At 45.4% G+C, this 13521-nt stretch overlaps 2 protein-coding genes across 2 annotated transcripts; both read right to left on the bottom strand.

The window, feature by feature from the left end:
- Positions 1–8001: 8001 nt before the first annotated feature.
- Ance-4 lies at positions 8002–10439 on the bottom strand. The gene is made up of 6 exons (XM_017237855.2): positions 10324–10439; positions 8762–10018; positions 8486–8703; positions 8306–8428; positions 8071–8249; positions 8002–8012 (listed from the first exon to the last, which is right to left on the bottom strand). Exons 1-6 carry the CDS (start codon positions 10369–10371, stop codon positions 8002–8004), a joined length of 1836 nt encoding a protein of 611 aa, XP_017093344.2. The 5' UTR covers positions 10372–10439.
- A 146-nt stretch (positions 10440–10585) lies between these two features.
- On the bottom strand, positions 10586–13057 carry PPO2 (Prophenoloxidase 2). Its single transcript, XM_017238328.3, has 4 exons — positions 12002–13057; positions 11850–11945; positions 10999–11760; positions 10586–10938 (listed from the first exon to the last, which is right to left on the bottom strand). The coding sequence occupies exons 1-4, from the start codon at positions 12983–12985 to the stop codon at positions 10726–10728; spliced, it is 2055 nt and encodes a 684-aa protein (XP_017093817.2). The 5' UTR covers positions 12986–13057; the 3' UTR covers positions 10586–10725.
- Positions 13058–13521: the final 464 nt, after the last annotated feature.

The raw sequence follows: 13521 nt of genomic DNA, 5'->3' as shown, positions 1-13521 counted from the left end.
CCAGCCACCCCTCCCCCGCTACTACTACTATTAGGCAACAAAATGCACAGACAAGCGTAAAAGATACAAAACGGGGATATAGTTGGGAGGGAGTACTGTAACAGCCACCGCATTGTACAAATAATACGAATTATTGCCTAATGTCGGCAGACGTACCACGCCGCAGCCCCCACCCTGCCCGCCACCCAACCATTTCGTAAGCTGCAATTATGATATAAAGTCGTAAAGCATCATTGGACGCCATGGCCAATAGTAAGCACCATCGTTTTATTTCGCCTTTATTTTTCTTTTATTTCTTTTATTACTTGTTGCCGGTCAAACATGACAGCCGCCAATTAAACATTTTCAGTTCATATTTTCCCAATGCCTACGGGCCAACAAAACCAGCCAGAAAGCCACAAAGCCGGACAAAAAAAATAAAAACAGAACCCACAATTCACTAAAGCGTCGCAACATTTAATGCCTTTTGACAGACTGTGACAGGCTGTGACTCGGCTGTGACAGCTAATTGCAGTTGATTTGATTGAAATGTACATACGACCGGGCAGCGTGTGTCAGCTGACACCAGAGGAGCAGCAGCAGCTGCGGTCCCAAAGATCTTGGCCAGGCCAAGCGGTTTGGTTAACCCAATTGTGGGCTAACCGTATCCCAAGGGTGCAAGTTCAAGGTGCTACGAGGAATGCGTGGAATTTCCTGGGCAATGGGTGGCTGTGCATAATTTTATTTAGAGCTTTGATGGATTGAAATTATTCAACATGATCCAGAAATATATGGTTAATTTATATCTGTCTGGATTAAACATTCCATAAGTTTTAAAACTCCATAGCTCTCTTATGGATCTTAAGATTGTATTGCTTTTGAAATAAACTTGTCAAAGAGTAACATTCTGCCTTCAATTAGTGCGGCAGGGTTCAATAGCTAAAATTTGACAACTTATTTAGGCCGAAGCACCCACAAAGAAGCCCCCACAATGGTTCATCTGTTGATCTGTGGTTGAGCCACTCGAGCGTTCACAACCTGTACAGTGAATACTTAATAATTCAACGTCAAGGCTGGTCGGAGAAGCCTTGATCTTAAAACCGGGAGGTGTACGCACGGGTTTACCCGAAACCGCGATGGCATGTGATGATTTTTTTGTGTCGCCCCATACAGAAATAGCGAAACGGCCTTTGGAAAACCACGAAGCGGTCAACAAAACAGCATCCGGATGATTCATCCGGTATCCGTTGCTACTTTTTTTGTCTTTGATTTTTTTTGTTTGGATTTCTTCTATTTACTTTTGATTGCTGGTGGTGTGGTGCTGGCATTTGGCAAAGCTAAAAGTCCGTTTTGCTCTCGATTCAAATTGAAAGTGAAAGGAGCAGCAGCATTTCTTCATCTGTATCTGTAGTTGCTGGCATTGCTGGCGTTGATGTTGCTGATTTAGCTGCGGGGCCTGGGCATCTCAGCATCGACTTTGGCATCGGCATCGGCATTGGCATTGGGTTTGGGTTTAAGTTGGGGCTTGGGCTTGAGATTGGTGCGGGTGCTGCTCCAGCTTTAACGCTTCAACTACAGCTCCATGTTGCTGGCGGATGCTTGCGACAGTTGGAAAGTGTTGCCAGTTGGCTGGCCTTTTCCATTTCGTGTTTTTATTTTTTTCATTTTTGCGGCCAGGGCAAATATTTGCATACACTCTTACTACTGGTGCTGCTGTTGGTGGTGCTGGGGCTGTTGCTGTTGCTGGCAACCACAAAGTCGAGTAGCAATTGCTCTTAATTTCGTGTGGCACAATTTCCAAGGGGCTAACTGCTGCTTTCCAGCTTTCGGCTGCTGTCCACAATTATGAATATTCATTAATCGATGACAGGCATTTGCTTTAGGTTTGGCTATACGCGATTGCCGATTTCTCCCCTGAAAATCAGCGCCAATTGAAGCATCACATAGAAAAACCGACAAAACATACAAGCCCACATGTTGCTCCATCACCTGGCAAGAAACTGCAATGAGGAAGTCGATGCACACCTTCCCAAAGTAAAAGGCAAACGAAAAATCGATAATTGAAAAAAAATATTTGCTGGCGAAATGCAAATCGATGGGCATTAGCATACTTGCATTCGCCATGCCCACCAAACACCAAACATTCAACACCCAACACCCAGGCAACAGGGTGCCGTGGGGCGTATCCGGCACACTCACACACCCTGTGTGCCACATTCAGGAAAATATTCGCAAACGAGTATCGGCTTCGCCAGAGCCTCGCATATGCCATCATCACTTTCACCCAGAGGTGATATAATGGACTCAACCGCAGCCCAGCGAGCCCCTGACTACGTCATCTGCCACAGAAGATGCTTTTTCACCAGATACGTGTATGTACATCCATATAAGGGGTTTTTTTCTAAAGACTATATCTTAAGCGTACTCTGACTAAACGAGAGAAATTAGTCGGGTTAAGAGTCATAAAGTGTTCCGCGATTTTATCACTTTTTTAAGCAGAGATTTAAAGTTAAAGTTAAAAACGTTAGCCTTTAGAATTTAAGTACTTAAAGTGGGAGAAATTAAACTATAGGAAACTTAAGGTGCATTGTTCGTATTCCAACAAAGAGGATCTAACTTTTTCCATCATCTGAACTGAACCCTTATTTCAACTAGAACACCTGAACCCCCAACTGTGTATCAATCACGTGATCTTTTGTAAAAACCGCAGTTCCGTTTGCAAGTCCAAATCCAAGAACTGATTTAATCCGCTCTATTGTTTTCTTGATTTTAACACCAACACACGCATCGATTGTTGCTAACGATTATCAATAACAGTTTCTAATTTGATTAGCAGAGCTTGACAAATTCCCAATATTTAGTCAACCAATTAGCGGGTATTAGTTCGTTGGAGTTAGATAATAAATACCAGAACAACCAAGAAACTGAGACAAATGGCATGCAATCAAAAATGATATAGGAGTGCGAGGGAGAGCGATCAAGACGCGTGGCTAGGACATTAAAAACTTTCCATTCCTGGCAAAAAAAAAAGGCAAAAAAAAACAGATGCCATCAGTCGATCAGTCAATCAGGGCGGACGATGGTGGTAGGGTCTGTGCCACGAGCCAAACTTGATCGTGAAATTTGCGGCAATTAGTGAGAAGACATCGAAAATTGTAACCCATCTGGAATACACCGAATCATTTTAGACATTTTTTCTTTAATAAAATGGCACATTGCATAAGTATTTTATCACCACAATTCTAATTAATTTTTTATTATTATTTTAAAAACCGAGTAACACTGAATCTCAACCCAAGACTCTTTTCCAAAGAGTATTAACATCTCAAGTCCCACATATGCCGTAAATCATTTAGTCTCCAGCAGTTGGTAACCAAAAAAAATTTACTACCACAACTGCCTTTTCCTGATTGGGATTACCGAATGGCATCTGCAGACAATTGAACGGAATGGCATGGCCCAAGAAATATTGGACATTATGAATAGCCGTTTAGATCTTTTTGTCTTGAAGAGCTCTCTTGCCTTGACTTCCCGCTTTACGTTTCTTTCTCCCCGCTAATTACACATTTGTCTTGGCAGTGCTTTGTGGTGCTTATTTTTTGTTAGCCCCCTCGGTACTACCAACACGACACATTTTCTGTCAAATGCGGGAAGAGCTCGGCGGCTTATACAACCCGCTGACTCTTGATGGGGCATGCGTAACCGAGGGGGTTTCGACTTCGAGCCGAGTAATAACTCGAAATATCCCCCCTGAAATGTGGGCCCTGGAATGGCTCAGAGCTCGCTGAACAGGCTAAAGAGCCCATAAAATTTAAGCGAAAGAAATTATGTTGAGTAAATGTAATTGCCTGGCAGATGGCCCCATCTCAACGTCACATATGCAACGTCATACGAAATGCGTTTAATTTGCACATTAGTGCGTGGGAGAGATTTGACTGGCAAATTGCTGGGCGGTTTCGTAAGCCTGAGGCGTCTCGTATATACCGATGAGCGACCTAGAAAATTGGCCAATGCGCAACCAAAATTGGCAATAAAATTGGACCGTTTTTCACAATCGTTGAGCGAATAACAGCTTTTTTTGGCATCAGGCCAGGAAATTGACTCTTGGCCTATTAAAATACAATTTGGAAAACGGCTAGAGCTGGTGACTTTCATTCAAACAGATTTTCATAAATAGACGTTTCCTCATTGCACCAGCCGCTCACTTTCAGTCGACGAATCGATCGATCGATCAGTTAGTGAGTTACTATAGCCAGCTAATGCCTGCACTTAATGGACAATTCCGTTTTGCGGCTGTAGAAGATTTGCTGCAAATCGATTTGAAAATTAATCCGACCGGAGGCCAAACGGAATCCGGACAATAAAAGTGCAATCAATCCGTTTCGAGTGGCACAAGCCAAAAGAGCCAAACTTAGATGCGGAGGTTTTTATGTCTTGACCAAAAATAAAACAAAAAAAAAATAAACAACACCGAAAAATAAATATACATGAAATTCATTAAAAAGTAAAAGAGGCGAGCGTTCGCCGCAACGAAAATGAAAGTAAAATACAATTTTTTTATTTGGGCTTCAGTTTTTCAAGAGGCGCCTGCTGTGGGCTTCGACTGAGTTCGTTTCTTGGCCATTTTTTGGCGATGATGTCAACATAATTTCTCCACCTACACAGCAGGCCATCCATCTCTCTCTCTCTTCCTTTTCTTTCTTTCTCTTTCTCTGTCTCTCATTGACCTCTTGAATGTGGTGTTTAATTTAAGGCGAGCACGCGCTTACATAAGATTTAGTAAAATCTGCCAGGGCTTGAGCTCAAGTTCGTGCCTTAAGTCTTTTGTTTTTTGAAGCATTCGACACGCCAGGAAGCAACCGCAAACGCCTGCCATCCGCCTCCCTCATTTCCATCATAAATAAATTCTGAACAATGTCCACGGCGTGCGATGGGGATAATGATCCGCAGCCCCCCAAAAATCCCAAAATCCCCAAAAGAAGATGCAACAAATGATAATTATGGCGCGCCATATCATTGTGGCATTGTAATCGCACCCAAAAGAAGAAAGGTTAGCACAGTGAAAAAAGCAAAGCACACCGCCTGCAGGGCACCCGAGCTCCGTCGCACCCCCTCGACCAACGGTGCGTATACATAATGCTCAATCCGACGCTCGCATTTGTTGCTGTAACATTTTATTGCTTTTTATTCGACTCGGGGCTGCCATCATCACAGCGCGCGTCATAATATACATAATTTCTTAATTGCTTGGGGTCAGCTCTCGGATGGATGCTCGGATGGTTTGTGACGGCTGATTGCTTCTTCAGTCTTCTGTTTTCCCCCATGGCTTTATTTTTTCGTTTATTTATTTTTCCTTTTTTTGCGTTTTTTTGGGGCGCCTCGCTGCGGCAGCTGGCATAAGACACAGCATGCGATTTCGTCAAATAATCATAATTTTTGCGCGAGCGCGTGACGTTGATGGTGATCTGCAGTTTCTTCCTCAAACGTTTTTTCTTATTTTTTGTTTTTGCAACAACAAGTAACGAAAGTTCGACTTGAAACACAATTAACATAAACCAGGATCCAATGATTCCATTAACCAATTATATGCTTTCGGTTTTTAAATGTTTAGCTAATTATAAACTTTTCACAAGAATTAAGAAAGGGAAGAAATAAGACAAACTATATTTTATGAGGAAATGTATGAGTTGGTTTAATTTCACAATCAAATCAGTAAGTAAACCATATATATTTTTTTAATGGATTCAGTTTCCCTGTAAAGATTTCTCTTTTGCAACATTAGTACATCCTCCTTCTTAAGCCACTATAAGCTTCCAAATTGGGTCTATTTAACAAATATGAACTTGACAATGGATGGACCCACGTAACAAAGCCATTTTAGAGCTTATTCCCAGATCTCCTTTTCCCAATCCCCCCCACACATAAAATTATGCTAAAACTATTCAAATACCCCCCAATTCCGCGTTATTGTGCTGGACTTGAGTTGAATTCCGTTTGTGTTTGGTTAAACTTTGCCTGTTATTTGGCGAGATAAATGGTAAAATATTTGCTTTGAACGTGCCTGATGAATATGTAAACAAAATTCGCATTTAACACTCACATATACACATGTTGGCAGCTTGTGAACGAGTGTTTATATATGGGGATTACTTTTTGGGTTAATGGTAATGTGAATGCATCTCCTGATGCTGATGGGCAATTTAAAAAAGTTCACCAAATTGTCTGACATCGACATGCAAATTTCATTTAACTTGTTTTCCCTTTGCGGTTTCCGTTTTGGCTCTTTTCACCATCTTTTACAGCCATCCACACACACCACATACTACACACTGTAACTATACCTACATATACCCATATATCTATGCATAATTTGGACAGTCAAGTCTTTATACTCTCGCATAGGGGTCGTCTTGAAATTTTGGATAATTGGCATTGGAAAGTTACAGGATACCACTCGCAACAAATTGAAAGAAAATACTTAAATGCTCTTTTAAATTAACCTTTTTAGGGTAATATTTTTTAAAAATCAAGTCTTACATCTACCATTTAAGGGCATTTAATATTTAGGATGATTGTTCTTGTTTGTTTAAACAACAGCTGGCATAAAATCCAGAGATACATATACGGATGTCGGACGACGGCGTGGGTGCCTTTCACTCAACTCTCCGTTTCGGGGGAGCCGACGTGCCATGTCAAAGTTGGACTCGCGCCGAGTGGCCTGCCTGCTTCTGCTGCTGCAGCTGGAGCTGGAGCTGAAGCTGGAAATGATTCAATTTCACGGCCATTCATTCCGCGTCGAGTATCCGCCCCGACCACCGCAATTTGGCGCAATTAGCAAGGGGCAGGCGGCACGCAATTCCCATTCGCATTTGCAGTTGCAGTGGCTGTTGAAGTTGCAGTTTCTATTGCCTTTAAGTTCGCCCCCTCACGAAAGCAGAAGGAAAATCACTCGGGAGGGAAGAAAAAGCACTCGGCCGTCTAAATGAGAAACGCCCGCTGTTGGGGAAAACCCAACGGGAGGCGCAAAGGAGGCAAGCCGCCGACCTTGCCTTGCTCCACAATCCGTTGGGCTTGGACTTTGTCTTGGCTAATGACCTGCGGTCCGCTTGGAGACAACCAGAATCACTGACCTTTCGCCTGTCGCCGGACAACTGAAGCATGGCAGCTGCCGGTTCCAAATCCGGCTGAAAAGTCAAAAACCGAATGGTATGATACCCTTTGTGATATACAAGTCTGAGTTATAATCGTTTAAAAATTGCTGAGGAAAAAAAACATAATCTTTCAAATCTTTTAATTTATTTTAAAATTACTTTTTATTTTCAAAGAGTATTGAAAAATTACTAAAAATCTTTCTCCTTCCTTAGTCGGATGTGGATGTGGTCGGTGGATGTGGCCAGTGGATGCAATCAAGCGGCGAACGCACATGAAGCTGCTGTCCGCTTCGATGGTCTTCAGACCGGGGACAACTCTTGGCTTCGGATTGCGACACTTCAACTCCGGCCAAGCAACATTTCGAGGGCTCTTGGTCCAACTTGCAACATGCAAAGCCACGGCAGGTAGCTGTCGTCAGTTGAAAGGGAAAAGTTAAAGCCTGCTCACAGCCGGAACAGATTTTCCAGTTGAATAAAGATTAGTTAAGAAATTCTCACTAAAATATTTAAGCAAAAAGTGTGATTTAGCAATTAAATGTGTACAAAAAAGTGATAAAAATATTTGGAAATTTAAATTGGATTTCCTTCGCGCCAACAAAATGTAATCTATCATCTCTCTCTAGCATATGCTTTTGGAGCTAGCCCCAATATATGCCACTTTCCCCACATGCGAGTGGGACAACTAGCTCTCCCTGAACTGGTTCGTAAAAAGTGTTGACAAATACGTGAATAAAAGGCGGTTTATTTTAAAAGTTTGAATTAAAAGCATATTTTTAATATTTCTTTATGATTTATCTGAGAAAAATAAAATTTGCCTGTTAAAAACATTGTTTGGTTGTCTTAAATATGTATATAAGCATCATCAAGTTGCTTAAACGATTTCTAAAAGTAAAAAATAATATTACTTATTTATTTTGAAACAAAAATTTGTATTACTTACTCTTTTTAGTAGCTGTCCAGCCTATTTTGGCATTGGCTTCTTTGTTATAATTACCGACCCAATCAAGGACAGGCTGATAATATTCCAAGAGCGCCAAGCTGCTTATTCCTGTGTTGTTGGGTAATATTTTGGTCACCACTTCCCTCCAGGGCTTTTTAGATCCCAAAGACATCATGGATCTAGGAACACAATTCCAATGAAATGTTATATTGTATTAAAGAATTCAATTACGTACTTCAAGCTATTTCCCACAGCTAAATTGCCATAGAAGTCACAGTTGTGAAGCGGCTTGTTGTTGAAACTCTTCTTGCAAAGTTCTCGATAGAATTGATAGCCAAGAATCTCGGAGATGAATTTCCTAGAAAAAGATATTATTTTTATCACTTCTTGGGGGTCTAATGGCTTGAAGTCTTACTGAGTCTGGAAATTCTGGTCTATGTTCACGTAGAATTTGTAGGGAAAATCGATGGCTCCCTCGCCACGATCCATGGGGGGCTCCACACCGGCATACTGCTCCATCAGCCGCCAATAGTGCTTGTTGACCGTGTCCATGTCTACGGCGTCACTGAGCAAGTCGTGCATCACCTTGGTGTGGACATAGTACAGCGGAATGCTCAGAATGGTATGAAGGGACTGGAAAAAATAATTTTAAAAAGTGTATCCCAACTATCCGAGGCCTCAAACCACTCACCATGCGGAAAAGGCGATTCATCAGTTCCCGGTCACTGAGCACTCCCTTGGCCAGCTGACGACCCGTAAGATGGGTGGGTGAAGAGGCGGACAGGACCACCGCCTCGCCCACGGCAAACTCCAGGTTGTAGGCCTTGAAATAGTAGGAGGGGAGGTGGCTTCTCTGCTGGGCATAGTAGACTCTGGCCAAGTGACTGTGGTACTGCATCAGTTTTCGGAAACTGACCTTCTCGCAGTACATCAAGTAGGGATGCGGAGTGAGGTCGAAGACAGAGGGACGACAGTCGTCATTGGGCCTGTCCTCGTTAGGCTCCTTCAGCTGGTTCTTGTGGAACTCCGGCGACAAAGGCTCGAATCCCAGTGAGGTGTAGAAGTTCTCGGATTCATTGACCATGGCCTTGGCATTCAAATGACGAACATAGTCATCGAACTCCGGGAGCTGGGCACGGGGATAGTAATCCTCCAGAATGCTGCCCGGGGCCCAGGCCTGCTCCACCACCTGTTGGAACAGATGATCCGGAATGGGCTTGTTCAAGTCGACCACCTCTCCACCGTACTTCTTGTGCAGCTCCTGGCGGACAAAGGCGTGCAGTTGCTGGTAAGCCGGACGCAACTCCGTCATGGCTTGTTCCATCTGCTGGAGCATCTCCTGGCTGTCGGAGCGATACCAGAGCTTGTGTACTGGCACCTCCAGGATCTTGGCCGCTCGCTGATACGACTGGACAATCGTGTAGAAGTTAAGCGAGGCCCAGAGCTGGTTCTTCTCCCTCCAGGTCTCCCAGTAGTACTTCAACTCATCGGAATCTCGACTAGTCTGCACAATCTTCTGGATGTCGGGGTAGTAGGCCAGCGGACTGTCATCCCCATCAGGCATCTTGGCCCCGCCCAAGTAGGGCTCGATGTCCTTGTCCGTGGAGAGGGTTTGCAGAGCCGCCAGATTCATTTGAACGGAGGAGAAGTAGTCATCCCCGAGTACGAACAAATCACCCACACTGCGCAGCTCCTGGAGGGCGTGTTTGGTCTCCGGATTGCGAATCCTTTCCAGATCGAATGCGGCTGCCTGGCGGGATATGCTCACCAGCTCCTCGGCAATCCGCTTCACGTTGTTCAGCTTCGAGAAAAGCGCCTCGAAGTCGTCCTCATTGTTCGCCGAGTAGGTCTCTGCGGCGATCTCGTTGTAGAATCTGTAGTATCTGGCACTCGACTGGTTCACAAAAGTCTTGGCCTCGAGGTCATAATTCGCTGCTGCCGAGGCGCACTGAAATGGGAATACCCATCCAAAAATATCAATGAGATCTTGTTAATTTTTTATAATTATCTTCCATTAAATGAAAATCTTTTTAAGTTATAAGTTATTTCTTGTTGTTTTTATGGTTTTTAAAAATGTATTGTGACCTTAACCCAATTTTAGTTCCCAAAAGATTCAATATTTGTTATAAAATTAATATTTTAGACTATTTTTGGAACTAAAATTAACAACATCATTTATTTTATACAGATGGACCCATCAAATCTTTAATTTTATGGTGGAATCTTAGATTATTTAATCCACAACACGCTTACGCCAATGCCAGCTATCAGCAGCAGAAGCACCACGCTCCGTAGACTCATCTCCGCCGGAATCTGGAACTCGTAATCCGTAATCTGGAATCAATTTCACTTTTACACTAAACACCGGATCTTGACGGACTGAGCCTCTCCGGCCCGGGGAGCTGCCTTTTAACGGCTTGGCTCTCCGAAGTCCGGACGCCAACCACTGATAAGCGCAATCAATGGGATGCTCCTCTGCTCCCAGGCCCCCAGAACAATTGAGCACAAAGGCAGATAGATGTGTGGAATGCCATGATGTCTTGTTTATTTTAAAGTCTCAATAAAGATGCAATAGATTGCTAAGAGTTATGTATCTAGAAGTGGGCAAGGTCAGCGGATTCGGGTCAGGGTCGGTACGGATGCGTTCGACTTGGTTTAGTTCGGGCGCGCGACAGTGCGATTATCGTGGCGGATGGTCACGTCGACGATGCTCATGTTGGGGGTCAGGAAGTTCACCAGGCGGTCGGCTCCGGTGCGTGGCAGACGGTCGAAGGGATAGCCCATAGACTGGCGATCCGGGTAGAGGCGATCGCGGACGCCACAGTAGGAGGCGGCATCACTGCATCGACCAACCAATTGCTGGTCAATCTTCAAGAAGAAATCCAAACTTTAGATTCAAGAAACTGCGAAGAAGCCGAGAATACTCACCCTATCGTTCTCGTAGTTGGACACCATCACGAACAGGTCGCATTGCAGACCCTCGGGCAGACCCTTGGGGATGAGCATGTGGTTGGGCCAGCCGCAGCCGCAGAAGTTGAACTCCAGCTCCTCCGGTGATCCGGCAGTTGGTCGATTAGCATCCAAGTTACGGAAAGTGCGCTCGAATGGAATGGTCACACTCGATTCCGTGGAGCGGCGACGGATCGTGTTGGGTCCTGGGTTTAGGGACACAACAAACTTGTCCAGCTCGATCATCATCAGACGCTGCTCCCGCAGCAACATGGGCTGTCTGCGTTCGTCATTCTTGGGGGCCATGAAGATCCTCACGTAGCCGAAGCGCTGGGCACCTCCATCGTTGTTGATGTTGATGGTGTAGGTGAAGGGCAGGTGCTGGAGGTGGGTGAACCGGGCAAACACATTGCCACGGGGCAGGAAGTCAAAGCCACGGGACAGATCCACGTCCGACTGCTGCCAGAAGGTGGTAAGCGTGTTGGGCTGGCCTCCGTTAGCGGCCACCTGGATACCGGTGATCGAGATGCCGGAGTAGTTCAACTGGGCATCGGTGTACGCCGGCAGGCGGGACTTGTGCTCCTGGAAGATGCGGTCGATGTACGAGTGCCACTTGTAGAAGACAGGATCACGCATGGCGGTGGAGACATCGCCCATCACGCCAAAGGACTCCAAGTGCTTGTTGCTTGGGTCGTGGGCATAAGAAATGAAGGTGTGTCCATTGTTGTGGAGATCACCATACTGAAAGGATATTCAATTATAATTAATAATTAATTAAGAATAATTATTCTCAGGAATAGATTTCATTACAAGATTTGATTGAAGCTTACCAGTACTCGGTTGGGGGACAGAATGGAAGACTCAATCATGTTGCCCAGAGTGTCGATGCCAGTGGCCTCATCCAAAGCAAGGCGGTTGCCGCGTTCCTTTAAATATTTACTCATTAATAAAGAGCCTTATGGAGTTACTAAATGGTACTCACATCCATAACAAAGCCCTGGTGGATGGCCTCGTAGATGCGGTCGCGCCAGCGCTCCAGGTCCCCGATCTCCACGTTGAGCTGGTCGGCCTCGCGATTCAGATCGCTCAGCTTGGTGTTTTCGAAGCGCGGAGGCCAGGCACGACTGGCCACCAGGGAGTCCATCTTGGGGAAGTAGCCCTCGGCAATAGAGTCCCTCAGGTTGTTGAAGGGCTGGACACGGGCCAGGTTGTTGCTGAAGCGCTCGGCGTTGTAGCGGGCGATCACCTGCTGGTGCATGTAGTAGAAGAGCTCCCCACGACGATCCTTGGCCACGATGCTGCGGTCAGTGGCCTCGAAGGGGTAGACCAAGTGCCAGTGCCAGTGGTGGAGGTTGATTCCCAGATCCTCGCGGAAGTACCACAGTCGGTGCTCCGGGTCCAGGTCAGAGGCGGTGTAGTCCCGGGGAATGGTGATGGGGATCCGGGAGCCGGGCTGCACCACGAAGGACTCCTCACGCAGCTTGCGCATCACCTGAGAGTCGATGAAGCGGTCGGGGAAGGTCTGCGAGAAAGACGGCAGGTCCAAGCCTTGGGTGTCCGGACGGTGGAGCAGAGCCACCGACAGGGCGTAGTTGAAGAGCACCGGGTTGACCCGGTCCCTGGCGTACACGGCCACGCTCTGCAGGTCGTCCACGGAGCGCATGTTCATGAAGATGTCAATCAAGCGGCCGGCGATGCGTCGGTGCTTGGGCAGGAACAGGGAAAACTGCTCGTCGCGGCCCAGGGACATGGGGATCCGGAGATCCGGAATGGAGATGTCCCGGACGGGAATGCGCTGCTCCACCGTCTCGCCCACCCGGCTCTGCACCTCGTTGCTAATGGGGCGGTAGCGATCGGTGAGGAAGGAGTCGGGCACGTCGAAGACGGTCACCGTCTTGCCCTTGTCCATGAACACCGGCTCGGTGGGGTGGTCGAAGAGCAGCAGGAGGTTCTTCTTGTCGGCCATGTCGGTGATTTTGTAGAAAGCGATGAAAACCCAAGGGAATCTAGGAGACTGAACACTGGAAGCAATGCCACTTCACAACTGTGACTTTTCCACAGCCGGCATGGGGTTTTTATACCTTACCTTATCGGTGCTTAGTCTGTAGTCTTTAGTTTTTAGTTTCTAGTTTAAAATAATTATCTTTTCAAGACACCGCAAAATTTCTAAAACGGAAACCCGGTGGCGGTCTCCATGACTCCGATAAGACTTTTGTGCAGGAAAACCGCAGTGTTTTGCTTTGCATATTTCTAAAATACATTCTTTATTTTATTTGATTTTGGTTTTCTTTGCTTTTGATATTGCATATGCTTATCTAGACATATGTTCCTATTGGAATGAAATTTAATTTGGTTATCTCTGCGCTGGAAATCAAAAGTTCCTCCTAAGCGGCGATCAGCCGCTCGCATCCGATCTCAACCATTAATATGTTGTATTTGATATATTTTTTCGCTACATGCACAATACAGTAATAATAATAATTCCAATTCAACAGTTCCCTA

The sequence above is a fragment of the Drosophila bipectinata genome, chromosome 2R (assembly GCF_030179905.1).
Source record: "Drosophila bipectinata strain 14024-0381.07 chromosome 2R, DbipHiC1v2, whole genome shotgun sequence".
In the NCBI taxonomy this organism is placed as follows: domain Eukaryota; kingdom Metazoa; phylum Arthropoda; class Insecta; order Diptera; family Drosophilidae; genus Drosophila; species Drosophila bipectinata.
Note: the sequence above shows the minus strand (reverse complement) of the source record. Positions and strands in the feature narration are given on the sequence as shown.